Source organism: Staurois parvus, unplaced genomic scaffold, assembly GCF_062004578.1.
Source record: "Staurois parvus isolate SC_StPar_1 unplaced genomic scaffold, SC_StPar_1.0 ptg001193l, whole genome shotgun sequence".
NCBI classification, from domain to species: domain Eukaryota; kingdom Metazoa; phylum Chordata; class Amphibia; order Anura; family Ranidae; genus Staurois; species Staurois parvus.
Window position 1 is genome coordinate 1026071 of NW_028318989.1, and position 17848 is coordinate 1043918.

The following is a 17848-nucleotide window of genomic DNA, read 5'->3' on the forward strand; positions in this document are numbered from 1 at the left end:
TGTATAAAGATGGCCGCCAACGGCGGCAGGACGTCAGGATGCTGTAGCCCCTTACACTGACGCGTTTCGTGCGAAGCACTTAGTCATAGGGTGCAGGCTGTTGAATGTTTCCTATGCAAGCTTCTCTGTATAGGTCAGTGAGACCTAGCACATCGCATCAAGGGACGCATGAATAAGGAAGGCGATATGACGTCTTTCTGCAGTGCATATCCCTATGTATAGGATAGAGAGATCTCACAAAAAAGTGTTGGGCTATACCTTAGGAAGAAGGGAGATCTGTCGTGTCCTATTGGAGTAAATGTCTCTCTATAAGACTGAGAGCCATTGCACTTGGCATTGAGAGATGCCCGGAGGAGGGAGCTCCGGCATGACTCCTGTTCCTGCATAGGACACAAACCGTGAACTCTGGTTCACACTGTTGCGGTGTGGAATTCACAGCATTTTCTGTGCAAATTCTGCACTGCATCAGAATTGCACCCCGTTCGTGCGAACCACTGCGGGTGTGTATGTTAACACCCCGAAAGTGGTCTGCTAAACGTGGTGCGATGTGCAGAATCAGGTCACATGGGTGTGAATACCCATGCAGAATCAGATCACATAGGTGTGAATACCCATGCAGAATCGGATCACATAGGTGTGAATACCCATGCAGAATCGGATCACATAGGTGTGAATACCCATGTGATCTGATTCTAGTGCGGACCAAAAAAAGGGTCCTGCGCCTTTTTTGGTGCGGGTGCAGTGCAATTAGAGCCATACAAAATGTATGGCTCCAATCGCACCGCACACAAATCGCATGTTATTTGCACAGGAATGCGGTCTGTTCCACATAAGATATACCGCACCGCATATATGTGAACCCAGGCTCAATGGCATTAGGGGATGCCTAGAGTGGAAGGTGATTTTGACATGTTCCTCTGGCGTGCACAATTAGAAAACAGACGGTCATAGCGCATAGCATTGGGGAATGTATTCAAGAAACTAAGGATAAAATCTGGAGCATAGAGGTGCCTGCAAATTCCTAGGTTTAGGTCAGTTGAGCCAATCTTAGAGACAACAGGTTTATCCTAGGAATCCTGCGCTTATGCTGTGGGTCTTATGACCTCAGTCCTACAGAGTCATTGTATGAAAACCTTACCAATGGGCAGTCTTGAGCGAGAACAGTCTGCATTGTTATTGACAGATTTTATTTTTTATTTTTGTTCTGTAATTTTGTAGATTTTAATTGTAGAATTCTTGCCTGGTTTTCACTCCCAGGTGTGCTGGAGAGTATCTGGGATAAGCACAGTGTTACTGCAGCCACGCCTCCCCCTTCTCCCACTGCTTCGGATGCTGGTAAATATGCGTACCAATTTTTCAGTCCTCCTACTTGATCTTCTTTTAGTTTGTTTTACAATGTCTTTCTAAGTATTCTGCACATTCCAGGGCAGTGTCAGCAGTTGAAGCAGTATGTAAAGTGATAGCTCTTTATCTATAAAACACCAATTTATGCAGCTCTTTATTTGTACGTTGACATCAGTCCCTGTCCTGAAGGAGCTTACGATCTAAGGTCCCTATTTCACATACATACGATATATGCGCGTGTGCACACACACACTAGGTTCCGTTTTAATCAGCAGCCAATGAACCTTTCATTGTGTCTTTGGAGGGTGGGAGGAAACTGGAGTAACTGGAGGAAACCCGCACAGGAAGAACATGCAGGTAGTGTCCTAGTTGAGTTATAGAACGAATACCGTATTTTTTGCTCTCTTAAGACGCACCTAAATCTTAGAGGAGGGAAACAAGAAAAATTTGACCGGTACCTGCTCCCACTTCAGCGGAGTTGTCCGATGACCCCTTCCCCCCCCCCCCGTAGTCTTGTGGGATACGTGACAGGTCCCAGAAGACTACGGGGCCATTCACAAAGTGCAGCGCTTCTTGCGCGTGGGCAGTGAAGCCGCAAGCTGTCACAGCCGGGTGCCCACACTGAAGATGCCGGCGCAAAGGAGAGAGGATGGCCAGTGAAAGCAGGACACCAGTGGACTGAGGAGCAGGTTCTTCTGCACAGTAGAGCCGAGTTGCTCTACTGTGCAGAGCCCGGTTTTCTAACGCGGCAGCGGGAATACCAGGCTGGCCGCTCCATAAGACTTTTTTTTTTTTTTTTTTTTTTTTTTTTTGTGGGTGGGGGTAAAAAGTGCATCTTATGGAGCGAACATGTGGTATGCTACTTCCAAGTTACATTTACGGCAGCATCCAAAAGATACAGTTGTGTTCAAAATAATAGCCGTCAGACATCACTATCCGGATCAGTCACTGTTTTTGGTAGAAATGATATTTCCACATGGAAAATTATTTCCTAGCAGGTGTAGTAGAGGAATAGAAATCCAACAGACCCAACAGTCATGACATGCATGCTGCTGATTCTGTGTCATTGAATCACTAATTGACAGGGGCATGTTCAAAATAATAGCAGTGTGGCGTTCTATTAGTGAGGTCATTCATTCTTTGAAAAACAGGTGGCAATTATTGCCCTTATTAAAGGAAGAAAGGCAGCAAATGTACATGCTGGTTACAGTGCATTTCTCTCTGAAATTCTGAGGAAAATGGGTCGTTCCAGACATTGTTCAGAAGAACAGCGTACCTTGATTAAAAAGTTGATTGGAGAGGGGAAAACATATAAAGAAGTGCAGAAAATGATAGGCTGCTCAGCTAAAATGATCGCAAATGCTTTAAAATGGCAATCAAAACCTGAAAGACGTGGAAGAAAGAGAAAAACTACCATTCGAATGGATAGAAGAATAGCCAAAATGGCGCGGACTCAGCCAACAATCAGCTCCAGGAAGATGAAAGAAGGTGTAAAGTTCCCTGTGAGTACTGTTACAATTAGAAGACGCCTATGTGAAGCCAAGCTATCTGCAAGAAGCCCCCGCAAAGTCCCACTGTTGAAAAAAAGACGTGCTGAAGAGGTTACAATTTGCCAAAGAGCACATTGACTGGCCTAAAGAGAAATGGTGCAACATTTTGTGGACTGATGGAAGTAAGATTGTTCTTTTTGGGTCTAGTGGCCGGAGACAGTTTGTCAGACGACCCCCAAACACTGAATTCAAGCCACAGTACACTGTGAAGACAGTGAAGCATGGTGGTGCAAGCATCATGATATGGGGATGTTTCTCATACTATGGTGTTGGGCCTATTTATCGCATACCAGGGATCATGGATCAGTTTGAATACATCAGAATACTTGAAGAGGTCATGCTGCCTTATGCTGAAGAGGAAATGCCCTTGAAATGGGTGTTCCAACAAGACAACGACCCCAAACACACCAGTAAACGTGCAACATCTTGGTTCCAGACCAACAAGATTGACGTTATGGAGTGGCCAGCCCAGTCCCCGGATCTTAATCCAATAGAAAACTTGTGGGGTGACATCAAAAATGCAGTTTCTGAGGCAAAACCAAGAAATAGAGAAGAACTGCGGAATGTAGTCCAATCATCCTGGGCTGGAATACCTGATCACAGGGGCCAGAAGTTGGGTGACTCCATGCAACACAGATGTACAGCAGTTCTCAGAAACAGTGCGACTACAACCAAATATTCATTAAGTGATTCAAAGGAAAGCAAAATCTTCAAACATTTTTCAGTTTATATAGTGAATGTTTGAGTTTGTAAAGAAGAATACAAACACTGCGATTTTTTGAACAGTCTAATATTCACTTTTCTTAAATTTTTTTAGAGGAACAACACAAATTTGATCTATTTTTCTTCATGTTTTGATTTGGAATAGAATGTGTCGTGTTCCCAATGCATTTGTGTGTATGGAAATAAAAGCTATTAGAAGGATTTTGAGCTTTATTCACTTTTTTCAACACACTGCTATTATTTTGAACACAACTGTAGGTATTGACCTTTTGAGTGACTGACTGCCCTCTCTCCCCCCCCCCCCCCCCCCAACCTCCTCCCTTTCTTCCCATTGGGAGTTGCTTGGTTTTTATTTTCCCATAATTTTGATAGTGAAAGATTTAGAGCCCTTGTCAGGTTTTTATTGCGGTCTGTGTCCCCTCTTGTTAGATTCACCTTTCATTTGTGCTGGAGACCCCGGTCCGCAGATCTCTTCTGTTAACTGCGCCTTCAGTTTGTTGTAATTTCTTGTCACAGCCTATTGTGTCTCCAGGACAGGAAATAAAGAGAAATCTCCCCAACGAGTATAGACAGCAAGAGAGAAACTGGCAGGGTTTTAACCTGTTCCTACTCTAACCAAAAGCAAGAAAGCAAAGCTCAGTGTAGTTGTCACCGGTGTGGCAGTAGTCACTATTTAAACCTCCGAACCTGGAGCAATACAGTGTAAGAAAAGTTTTGTCCCCATTACCCCCTTGTATTTATACAGCACAGTAGGAGTTGGTGTCTTGCTTTACAAACATTTTAAGAGGTAAAACAAATTGTATGTAGATCTTTCAGCTTCACATTTAGCAGTTGGGTGTAGTTGGATAAAATTCATGTCTTGTTTGCTTGTGTGATATGTCATTCATTCTTCACGCTCCTTTCGATTTGGTTTTTAGTTTTTCTACGCTTTCCTCCATTCTGTCTTCCGGCGTGTGACATTTCCCCTTGAGATCTTCTAATGTCTGTGTGTGTTGCCTATTTCCTTCCTGTGTACAAAAGTGTCTGTAGTTCCTTGTGTAATATAGACCTGATCTTTACAGCATCAGAGGGGTACTTCCACAGCGCAAAAAGACTTGGGGCATTCAGACTTGGCATGGCAGTTTCTGATATATATATATATATATATATATATATATATATATATATATATATATATATGCACATGTGTAAGAAAACTGTAACATGCTCATTTTAATGAGTTTGTGAATAGAAAGGACTGTGCATTGCCACTTCCACTTGTGGATTTTGTAAGAGGCTCCTTATCAGAAGTGATTCCTGCAATATTTTGTATTCACACACAGTTTTGATAGCAGTGGAGCATATTAGAATTTAAGTTTTCCTAAACCCGCTATATCTGGTGTCCCACGGTACACAGAACATGGAAATGGTAATTATTTTAGTTGTATAAACTGCTAATGAACTTTTCTTATCAGCGGTATGTAGCAGTCTTGTGACTTCTATCCGTTTCTGGCTAAGCACTGGTTAAAACATGTAGGAGGAGTTTTCATCCTCCTCTGACTGTCCTATGAGGCTGCATGACCCCTGATCCTCTGCTTAGTGCTGTTTGGCCTTGTGCCGGTCACATGCACCCTTCCCAAAAAAAATAAAAAAATCTATAGCAATAAACACCAAACTGAGCATGTGCAGAATGCCTCCTAGGGCTTTGTACTATCAGATGGATTGGAGACTAGAAGAAGGGGAGGATCAGAGAGGACAGGATCAAACAGCCTTTTTACACAATGTGGAGGATCAACCCTTGGGTTCCAAAGTGAGTATAACAAGCATGCTTTACTGCATATACAGACTGATTTTACTGTTGTGGATTTAGTAACACTTTAAGACCTCATCCATACAGACGTACTAATCCATACACCCTTGTGAAGAAGCCATCTTCAGCTGTGTAGGATGCACAGGTGTTCTTGAAGACCCATGTAGGCAGCCTGTTCAAATCAATAATAGGCAGCCAGATACATGGACCTGCACGGATCTCCATGTGCATCCCGGAGTGTGCATTCAGGACAGATGCGTTCTGATCCGCGCATTGGACCCACATGGATGCATATTTCAGTATGTGTGTGGAGGTCCATGAATCTCGCCACCTGTTGTTGATTCAAAGAAGCTGCCTACACAGGTCTGCATGTAAAACCTGTGCATCCTACATGGGTGAAGAAGGCCTCTGTATGAATCGGTATGCCCATGTGAATGAGGTCTAAGCAATATACACTGGTCAAGAAAATTAAAGAAACCCTTTTTATTCAGAGTATAGCATCAAGTCAGTTAAACTCCTGGGATATTATGTGGTCAGTTAAGTAGCAGAGGGGGTTGTTAATCAGTTTCAGCTGCTTTGGTGTTAATGACATTAACAGGTGCAATAGATGGGCAACAGGGAGACGACCCCCAAAATAGGAACTGTTTTACAGGTAGAGGCCACTGACCTTTTTTCCCTACTCAAGGAAACCCCTAGCATGAGGCGATACCTGGACCCTACAGAGGTTGCACAGGCAGTCCAACTCCTCCAGGATGGCACATCAATACATGCCATTGCCAGAAGGTTTGTTGTCTCCCAGCACAGTTTCAAGAGCATGGAGGAGATACCAGGAGACAGGCAGTTACTCTAGGAGAGCTGGGCAGGGCCGTAGAAGGTCCGTAACCCATCAGCAGGACCAGTGTCTGCTCCTTTGTGCAAGGAGGAACAGGATGAGCACTGCCAGAGCCCTACAAAATGACCTCCAGCAGGCCACTGGTGTGAATGTCTCTGACCAAACAATCAGAAACAGACTTCATGAGGGTGGCCTGAGGGCCCGATATCCTCTAGTGGGCCCTGTGCTCCCTGCCTGGCACCATAGAGCTCGATTTGCATTTGCCATTGAACACCAGAATTGGCAGGTCCACCACTGGCGCCCTGTGCTTTTCACAGATGAGAGCAGGTTCCCCCTGAGCACATGTGGCAGACGTGAAAGGGTCTGGAGAAGCCGTGGAGAACGTTATGCTGCCTGTGACATCGTTCAGCATGACCGTTTTGGTGGTGGGTCAGTGATGGTCTGGGGAGACATATCCATGGAGAGATGCACAGACCTCTACAGGCTAGACAATGGCACCCTGACTGCCATAAGGTATCGGGATGAAATCCTTGGACCCAATGTCAGACCCTACACTGGTGCAGTGGGTCCTGGGTTCCTCCTGGTGCACAACAATGCTCGGCCTCATGTGGTGAGAGTATGCAGGCAGTTCCTGGAGGATGAAGGAATTGATACCATTAAATGGCTCTCACACTCGCCTGACCTAAATCCGATAGAACACCTCTGGGATATCATGTTTCAGTTCATGCGAATCCACCAAGTTGCACCTCAGACTGTCCAGGAGCTGTGATACCCTGGTTCAGATCTGGGAGGAAATAACCCCAGGACACCATCCATCGTCTCATTAGGAGCATACCCCAATGTTGTCAGGCATGCATACAAGCACGTGGGGGCCATACAAACTACTGAGGACCATTCTGAGTTACTGCAATGAAATTTCAGCAAAATGGACTAGCCTGCTGCATCATTTTTTCACTTTGATTTTCAGGGTGTCTTTGAATTTAGTCCTCTGTAGGTCGATCATTTTCATTTCCATCAAACGATGGGGCATCCTTGTGTTCCTAAAACATTACCCAGTCCATATCAGTATAGATATCTAGCATGATATTTTTCCTCATTGAGATCTGATGTGTTTTCAAAGTGTTCATTTTTAAATGGCATGATTCCAATTTAACCTGACATGGTGCAAAAGCTACAGGCTTTTCCAAGTGCATCAAACGCAAAGCATGCAAAGTCTTCGGCTGAGTTTTTACCTGTGTGCTGCTGAAAGGCATGCATTGTGTGTTGTGGTTCCGTTCATTCCTAATAGCACTCTAACAGGCATTGCTAATGCACATGTGTTTTTTAGTGTACTGTAGTGCACAAGGGTGCTCTGCCTTTCAAAAAAAAAAAAAAAATGTTAAGTTGCCTTTTTAGTGTGGTTTTTAGCGTGCAAGGGAGTCCATTTAAAAGAATTGGCCGCCCTAACACAACACACATTAAGGCAACATGCTTTTGTTAATGCAAGGCAAAGGTGTGAACCTAGCCTTTTAGTTGAATAAAATACCAAAGATAAAGAAGAGGAAACGTGTAAAAATGTCATGTGAAAAGTGACTTTAGGCTAATGTTGGGAAAAAAAAAAAAGCCTCAAGATGTGTTCATGGTAAATGAACTATACCATTTCTATAATGTGCATTTTATAGGCCGTAGCATATGTTCCTAATGAAGGGTGTGCTTTCTAGAAACCGCAAATAAAACTAGGAAGCAAACGCATAAGTGAAAGCAATGGTAGGAAACCTTCCCTGTGCTATGGTAGCTTTTTTATTTTTTTTTATTTAATATTTTATTAAGTTTCAAATTTCAACATTTTTCATATAACAAAAATAAATTGTAATATTACTTTTCAATACAAAAAATTACATTCCCCTCTTTAAACCCTCCCCCATGACACCCACCCCCCTTTCTTTTCCCTTAGCTCCCCATTCCTCAACCTTCTTGGGTGTCCCCAGGATTCCCTTCATCCTCTTCCTAGCTTACATTCTACTTTTAATTATACGGATCCTCTTTTCCTCTGTTTCTCTAATTTCAGCATATTTATTTGATCTCTTAAACTCCATCCCATTTTTTTTTTCCCACGTTTCTCGGAATCTCTCCATTTTATCTTCCTCCTTATGGTAAAGTTCCTCCATTCTATACATATAATCCACCCTTCCTATCCAATCCTTTTTTTTTTATTTTTGATATCTCTTGTTCCCTCCAAAATTTGGGTATCAGTCAGTTTGCTGCATTTTTTAATAACACCAAATTTTTATATTTTTCCACTGTAAGGAATGGGATTTGTATAATGGGATTTCCACTATGGAATAGGCATACCCCTGGTTCTTTCGGAATTCTAACCCCAATTATCTCCTGAATTTGGGGAATTAATGCACAACTGAACTGTCTGCTTATGTTGATTAAATACATTCCAGATGCATAAAAGTAAAAAGTGTACAAAAATCTTGATTTTTGATTATTTATTTTTTTTTGTTTTCTTTAGAAAACAGCCACAACCCAAGGCCGGCCATACATGGGTTGAAATTCGTCCGATTTTTCGTCTGAAAATCGGACCTAAGAATAATCGGCCGATGTTTCGCTCTGTTTAGAGGGTCAATGGCACTTCCCCTTTTCGGTGATCGGGCATATTGGAAATTCGTGAAAAACGACCGATTTTCGACTCAATGATGGTCAAATCGTACGATCGTTTTTCCAAAAAGAATATGCGCATGAGCCATGACCTGAAAGGAACAGAAGTTTCGCCTGTTTCATAGGGTGAACTTTATGACTTGGTCGGCCAATTTTCAAAATCATTGATGGCACCATCGGATTACCGAGTGAACGACGTTTTCGATTTTCGGACAAAAATCGTTCGGAATTTGAACCATTTATGGCCTGCATAAATAGAATGCATGTCCCCCTTCCAGCGTGGTACAGATAAGAAACCTTGCTCTCTGTGTGGAAGCCGTAGTCTCTTTGCTGAGGTGCAACACCTCCCACCCTTCCCCGCTGACTCAGACCTATATGCCTGCAATCAGTATCGTTCGTGTTCCCTGTTGATTTGGAGAGCTCTAGCTCTGACTCAGCATGTCAGAAGTGAGACCTCTGCTCGATACAACATTACATGACCGTTTATAATGCACTCTGTATGCATTGGTAATGCATAGATCTGCTTGGGTACTGTACCGACTCTTATACACCTACAGAAAGTGCATAAAAATATCAAAAAGACACAAATGTCTTTTAAGTGCATATTAGTCCTTGACCTTTGAGCCATTGTTTTAAAGGGAACTTGGAGTACCCTCAACTTTTCTTAAGCCAGGCCATGTATCTTGTCTTTTTAAAGCTGCACCAAGTCTTCACTTAACCCCCGGTATTCCTGAGTGTAGCTCGGGGTAAATTTTCAGTACCAAAAGCGGTAACCCCGAGCTACACTCGGGAATACACTGCAGCGTTGCTCCGGGATTCCCTCCAGCACTTACCTTGTCCTGCGATGTCCCTCCCTGCAGCGTCCCCGGCCATCTCCTCCGGCCGATACCGGCAGCCGTCTTCCGGGTTCCATTCCCTGCGAGCGTTGGGACGTATGGGGGGGACGGAACTGGCGGGAAATTAAAAAATTTTAAAAGTGACTCACTAAATACACTACAATCACATAGTATAACATTACTGCATCAAACCATTTCACATACATTTTGTCCCGAGTGCTTTGTCCGGCGCCCTGCCTGCATTTTTACTGTTCTTTCTGCCTGGAAACTGAGAAACGTCCATGGCGTCCAAAAAGCGTCCCTTTAGGTTAAAAGCGGTTTTAGACCGGCTAGAGAACAGCGATAGTAAATCAGAACCACTTGCAGAATTGAGTGATAATGATTTGTGGGGAAATTAATCATCACACTGAAAACTATTTTGCGACTTTGCTCCGTGATGTGCGAACTTGGCGCTATATTTCAAAATGCAGTGTTTTTGGTTTGATTATATTATTGAGTTAAATTTATTATTTTATTATTTTTTATGATTATTATATTATTTATGATTTCGTGTTTCAAATTTTATCCTCCCCGGAATGTTTACTAGACTCTCGTTCGGACAGATTTCAGTGAGTTATTCCTAAGAATTACAGGCCTACAACAAAAAGACACATTTCCATGCAAAAAAAAAAGTACCGCTTTTGAGCACAGAAATATTGACATAATCAGACCGCTAGGGAGGTTAATGAAAACCCTGCAAAGTCTTGAGTCCTTCTGCGTGTGAAAGTCTAGGAGAGCTCCGGCTGGGTTAGATGGGTCAGCGGCAGCTGTGGGGCAATGTTCGCTGTGCACTAATGACTCGTGTCTTGCTGGAAGCGTCCTTGGGATGGCGGGTGATAATGAAACACGGGCTACATGCGGCTTTATAGGACTGGCGTCAAGGTCAAGGATAGTCAGTGACAAGGCTCAGAATGCTTGGAGCTATGTAATCCTCATCATGCTAATGAGGGAGATTGGAAGGTGCACATTTTTTAAACAGCGGTTTTACATTTTAAAGTGAGAGCCACAGAAACACTTTTTTTTTTTTTTTTTTTTTTCCCATTTTCTGTTGTGAGTAATGAGACAGGGTTTGACTTTTGTGTCTCTGCAGTTTGTGACCCCAGGGGGTATCTCCCTTCTTGCACAGTCTTTGCCAACTCCCTGATCCTTCTGGGAATTGGATCTTCATACATCAGGCGCATCAGATTCTTGGCCCCCTCCAACCTACATTGTGCCCCTAGCTATCATGGTAATGTGACATTATCGGCTGCTTCCTATCTAATGCCTGATTTCCCTTTCAGAACAAGCAAATTCCAGAGGAGAGGTTGCAAAGTGCATTGGCCCGTTGTCACGTCTCTGTGCATATTTCATGTTTTGGGGCGCAGCTAAAGTGTTGCATTTCTCCCCTCTGATATTAAAGGAGAACTCGCTTGTCAGCAGTAGAGGGAAGCACTTTATGCCTCTCTACTGCAGGAGCAACACTGAACAGCCACTACGTGGTTATCCTCCTCTTCGATTCCAGAGTGTGTCAGGCCAGATCGGAAACAGCAGTGGCATGTACACCAGAAGCCAGATGGAGATTCTGACCGACAAATTTCTCCTGCATGCAGTAGGGGCCTGTGTCAACAGGCTTTTGTTCATGGGGTGCATTCCCAGGTGGGTTTTGCATCCCCAAAAGGAGGTCTACTGCAGGTCAGAGGCATCTGTCATTTATAGTGTTACTAAACCCACAACAGTAAAATCAGTCTGTAGATGCAGTAAAGCATGTTTGTTATACTCCCTGCGGATCCTAAGGGGTTAATCCTCTGCATTGTGTAAAAAGGCTGTTTGATCCTTTCTTCTCTGCCCCTCCTCTTGTTATGTCCACCTGATACAGACTGAACCCGTGGTCACATGCACATGCTCAGTTTGGTGTGTATTGCTAGAGGCGTTTTTTTTTTCTTTGGAGGGTACATGTGATCAGCACTGTCCAGACAGAGGTCAGGGGTTTTGCATCCTCATAGTACCGTCAGAGGAGGATGAAAACGCCTCCTACATGTTTTAACCAGTGCTTGGCCAGAAACTGATAGAAGTCACAAGACTGCTACATAGTGCCAATAATAAAAGTTCATTAGCAGTTTATATTTACTAAAATAATTACCATTTCCATGTTCTGTGTACTGTGGGAGACCAGATCTAGCAAATGCGGGGTTTAGGAACACTTAAAATTCTAATCTGATCCTCTGCTATCAAAACTGTGTGTGAATATTGAGCAGAAAGAAAACTACTCCTACAAGCTTTAACCAGTGCTCTGCTGAAGTCACAAGACGGCTCTAACTGCTGATGAGAAAAGGTATTTAGCAGTTTATATTTACTATAAACTGATATAGTGAATGCAGGGTCCTGGGAGACTGGATATAGTGAATGCAGGGTCCGGGGAGACCGGATATAGTGAATGCGGGGTCCGGGGAGACCGGATATAGTGAATGCGGGGTCCGGGGAGACCGGATATAGTGAATGCGGGGTCCGGGGAGACCGGATATAGTGAATGCGGGGTCCGGGGAGACCGGATATAGTGAATGCGGGGTCCGGGGAGACCGGATATAGTGAATGCGGGGTCCGGGGAGACCGGATATAGTGAATGCGGGGTCCGGGGAGACCGGATATAGTGAATGCGGGGTCCGGGGAGACCGGATATAGTGAATGCGGGGTCCGGGGAGACCGGATATAGTGAATGCGGGGTCCGGGGAGACCGGATATAGTGAATGCGGGGTCCGGGGAGACCAGATATAGTGAATGCGGGGTCCGGGGAGACCGCATATAGTGAATGCGGGGTCCGGGGAGACCGCATATAGTGAATGCGGGGTCCGGGGAGACCGGATATAGGGAATGCGGGGTCCGGGGAGACCGGATATAGGGAATGCGGGGTCCGGGGAGACCGGATATAGGGAATGCGGGGTCCGGGGAGAGCGGATACAGGGAATGCGGGGTTCGGGGAGAGCGGATACAGGGAATGCGGGGACCGGGGAGAGCGGATATAGGGAATGCGGGGACCGGGGAGAGCGTTTTTACGGAATGCGGGGTCCGGGGTTTAGTATCACTTCAATTGTGAATGATCTTAGAAGCTTTTCAAATTACCACCGACACTAGCCCAAAGCTTGTCAACCCAGCAGAGGGAGGAGGCATTTGAGGACGAGTTGCTGGTTATTCTGTCCATGTCTTTTCACAGTTTATTGCTATATGGTGGAACAAGAATATCACATTTCTTGAAGGGGTCTATTTTGGAAAGTACAGAACCAAGGATTTTATAGTGATTTATTTTATTTATTTTTTAGCATACGCAGTTGCATAATAAAATAGGTTGAAATAGTAAAGTGTAAGTCCGTAATATGAGGAGTGTATTATGGCTCCCCAGGCCTTTGATGTGTCATCAAAGTGCTGTAGCGTGGATAGTAGCGGCCATACGTGGTAAGCCGTACATGTCTCGATCATTTTGATTGGCTGATTGTTATGCTTAGGTGAGCATAAGGCGAGGTAGCCCTATCAGAACGAGTGATGTTGAGTGAAACTTGCTGTCAGAAGTTCCTATCATGGAAAGAAAAAAATATTCTTTCCAATAAATCAAAAGTAGGGGGGCATGGCCTCTGGTTGTTGCATAACAAAGATCACTGGAACGAGGGGGGATGGGGGAGGGTGCTGTAGGTAGGTAGGTGGGCGGTAAAGTAAAGCCCCAAAATGTAAAGAGTAGCTAAACCCATGACAAGAATGTGATCTCTTACAGCTTACTAGTTTTTAGATTAGGTTTCACTTTTCAGGCTGCTTCCCCTTGTGTTGTCGGATTCAAGGGGTTAAACTCTAGCTTCCAAAATGCTCATGCTTGTCCATACCAGGGGAAATGTGAAATCAAGTTGAAATCGCTAGCTGCTGACAGAGGAGACTCTGCGAAAGGAAATGGTGATTCAGAATTGTTATGTTGGAGTCTCCTTGTTTCAGGAATAGTTGATACTCCCTATGGAAGCAATTTTGACTTGGAAAAAGGGGCAAGGGAAATTTCCAAGGTTCAGTGTGTTGCACGGTTAATAATGCTTTGTTGTGGTTCTCCGTTTCCTCCTTCTTATTCTGGATCCTTCATGATATTTTTTTTTCTCTTGCAGACGACCTCCTCAGTAACCTTGTGCACACCCCTGCCTTGGCTAAGCAACTGAGCCAACCCCCACCGAGCCTGGAGGCAGAGAGTGAGCGCATCTGTGCCCTGGCCCTGGAGTGCCTCTCTCACCTCTTCAGCTGGATCCCTCTTTCCGCCAGCATCACCCCCTCACTCCTCACCACCATCTTTCACTTTGCTCGCCTGGGTTGTGATGCCCGCTCACGAAAGACTCCTATAGTTACCACCACCTCTTCTGCCACTCTAAATGGCCGGAGCAGCAGCCCTCCTCATCCCTTGACACTGCCCAGCTCACAGACTGACCGTGACCGGCTCGGGGTGTTGGCGATGTCTTGTATTAATGAACTCATGTGCAAGAACTGTGTTCCCCTGGAGTTTCAGGAATACCTGTTACGTGTGTGCCAGCAGACCTTCTATCTCCTGCAGAGGATTACACGGGAGACAAATGCTCACAGCGTGCGCAGCCGCCTGGAGGAGCTGGATGAAAGGTAAGAGGCGGGTTTAAAGATGTACACTTGAGGACGCCCAGGAAGAACACAAAATCCACTAATTAAACATTTAACTGGGGCAACTTTATGTATTTGGAGGAAAAGTAAAGCTCCCCAGTTTACAGTCTGGAAGTAGAAACTGGAGCCGCCTCTAGTGCAACCATGGTATACTGAAGAATTATATAAATATATATATATAAATTATAAAAACGAACCATGCTGTATTTACAAGACTTATAATTAGTTACAGTGAGCCCGGGTTCACACTAGGGCGGTATATCGCATGTGATTCGCACAGGAACCGCACCGCATTCCTGCGCAAATCACATGTGATTTGTGTGCCGTGCGAAGGGAGCCATACATTTTGTATGGCTCTAAACGTCCCGCACCCGCACCAGGACAATTTTTTTTGATCCGCACTAGAATCAGATTGCATGGGTATTCATAATACAATTTCCATGTTGGATTTTGCATAGCGTTGGTATCATTGTATTAAATTCTGCTTTAATGCTCTTTAATCAAAACACATCATATAGAGTTCAGTGGTAACGCACCTAAAACACATGTAAAACGCAATATACCTAAAATTCACCGGGCAGATGTAAACCGGTCTCCTCGCCCCCAGTGATCAGACTGCAGTATTCTAACTTTGTAGCAAGTATCGAGATAAAGAAACTGCAGCAGGGACTGATTCTGTGTCAGACATGTGCGAGTTCAGCCAAGAACTGTAACAGGCACCAGGATTCATATGATTGTCATCTCTGAGCTGGCATCTCAGTCCAGGAGGTAGATGATAACCTGGATGAGGCCTGAACAATTATGACTCCATCCTTCTAGAGAGAAGATCAGATGATGGCATTGTCAGGGGGAGTACAGTGATCTCTGTGAGCCTGGGTTCACATATATCATGTGAGGTATATCGCATGTGATTCGCACAGGAACCGCACTGCATTCCTGTGCAAATCACATGCGATTTGTGTGCGGTGCGATTGGAGCCATACATTTTGTATGGCTCTAATCGCACCGCACCAAAAAAGGCAAAGGACCCCTTTTTTGGTCAGCACTAGAATCGGATCGCATGGGTATTCACACCTATGCGATCTGGTTCTGCACATCGCACTGCGTTTTGCGGTCCGCTTTCAGGGTGTTGTTAACATACAGACCCGCAGCGGTTCGCATGAACGGGGTGTAATTCTGATGTGGTGCGGAAATCGCCCAGAAAACGCTGCAAATTCCGCACTGCATCAGTGTGAACCAGGGCTCAAGGATATCCTCATAATCCATACACATCCACTGCACAATAACCCTGTATTCTATTTTTCATGGAATTGTTACATACTTTGTTTTTCTGCCTCCTTGTAACATCCTCCATGAGCTTCTGAGCCTCTCCTTTTCCCCCTAACTTCGTTTATTTGGAACGAGCAATGCATGTTAGTTGCGGTCATGTGCACTGCTCTATGCACACTACACATGCCATAGTCCATCTCCAGAGTGAGCAAGAGCGGGGGGCTGCGTTCCTACATACAGTGAGACCATGGAGAATGAATGTACCCTCCCTCTAACAGGAAGTGTGGATAACAGCAGCAAAAAAACAGGGAATTTTGAGGGGGATGAGCGCAATAGTGTACTTTTTTGAGTTAAATATATATAGTTGAATAGATTTCTTTTTTTTTTTTTTTTTTTTTTTGTGTTCTAAACCAGAATTTACTGTCACTTTAAAGGCGAAGTAGCTTCTGGTGCAAAAAGAGATGCCATGACCCCTATCCTGACTCAAGATCCACTACATACCAAAGAATTTGTCTTTTCCATCCCAGTGGTGACCAGATAGTTAAGGGACAGGACCATGGTAATCCCCTGTGTTTGATATGAGGGCCTGATAACTACCTAAGGGCTGCACGTGATATTTGGTGAGTGTAGGGCTACATTAATCTGTAGGAGATTGCAGGCTTGGAATAGGAGATCATCAGAGACTGCAGAATGCTTCAAGAGGTGGACAGACTGCAGATATGCTACAGAAGGTCACAGACCACGGATGACCAATCGTGCTATAGGAACTGTTAGAAACTGAGGACATTCTTCAGGGGACATGTTACAAACCACTTCTAAAGATTTCTGCTCCATACAAAAGCTGTTTTTTGATATTTAACACCAAAAAAAAAAAATAAAGGATAATGTCAAAGAAAAAAAAATGTAAGATGTGCGAAAGAACAAAAGACATGCTGGTAGGTTAATTGGATCCTGTCTAAATTGGCCCTAGTATGTGTATGTATGAATGTGAGTTAGACCTTAGACTGTACGCCCAGGGGCAGACTGACCATTCGAGCACTCGGGCACTGCCTGAGGGCCCGGGGTCAGTAGGGGGCCCCATGAAATGCCCCTGGTACCTTTTTTTTTTTTTTTTTTTTTTTTTTGAGTGTGGGTGAGGACACGGGCCCCATGATTCCCTATTGTCCGGGGACCCCATGAGTTGTCAGTCTGTCCCTGTGTACGCCCCTTGAGTGTTAGGGACTGATGTGAATGTACTGTGTGTGTGTATATATGTGTGTGTGTGTGTGTGTGTGTGTAAAGCACTGCCTAAATTTGATGGTGCTCTATAAGTACCTGTAATAAATAATTAACTAAACTATTAAATATTTGTATCCAGTCTAAATATTTCTTTCATTGCCTTGGGTAAGCACGTAGATATGGTAAACACATACTATTGCTTGCAAAGGATGTCAAAAAAGCAAAGAGAAGCGAGCGCTCAGACTAACATAAAGCAGCTGGCATAAAGGATGAACCCCTATTTCCTCAAAACTATGAAAAACGTATAATGCAGCGCTGGATACTATTATAAAAATAAAAATTCTACTTAATAAAGTGACATTTCTCAAAGTGAAGGCGCTCAATTTGCGCTACAAGTGAATAATATTGCTAAAGTGTCCCGCAAAATGTCAGTGAGTAAGTGGGCTTTGCAAATATATAAATATAAAGTGACATAAGTGAATAGTCCAATATATATTAAATTGTTGAGACAAAACGGATGAATATTAAAACGTCCCAAAATTCTCCGTGATGAACCGGTGAAAGTGACTTCGTGCTTGAAACCTGCTATATGAATGCATTTACCAGAAGCGCATGTTAAATGTGCATAAAGAAATATCCAGCTCCTCCACAGGTATGGATAACTTCCATCAGGAAAATCATGTTATGGAGACAGGGAAAACACCACTGGTCTGACCGCTTTCAGGGATGACTCCGGCACCACCACTGGCCTTTCATTGCATTACAGGGATGGCGCAGGAAAAACCATGGACAGAACCAGCAGGAATATTGCAATCCACAGCTCCATGACGACTCCAATGCTCCCCACTATTCCGTCTGACTTCCTACGGCTGCCTGCAAAGGCCTTGAGTTCCATATAGCATGTGCCCAAAGGACACAGCTTGGCACCAGGGACTTGGGACCTTCTTGTTGATTCAGCAAGTAAAAAAAAAAAAAT

The 17848-nt window shown here is 44.2% G+C and overlaps 1 protein-coding gene across 2 annotated transcripts in view; it reads left to right on the forward strand.

Annotated features, from left to right (window-relative positions):
• The window catches only part of XPO6 (exportin 6), a 98264-nt gene that overhangs the window by 27599 nt on the left and 52817 nt on the right, over positions 1-17848 (forward strand). The window contains exons 7-8 of one of the 2 annotated variants that reach the window (XM_089659983.1): positions 1258-1335; positions 13869-14367. In XM_089659983.1, the coding sequence (XP_089516109.1) occupies positions 1258-1335; positions 13869-14367 (577 nt within the window). The remainder of the gene's footprint in view (positions 1-1257; positions 1336-13868; positions 14368-17848) is intronic. The other variant, XM_089659984.1, reaches the window with a different exon arrangement.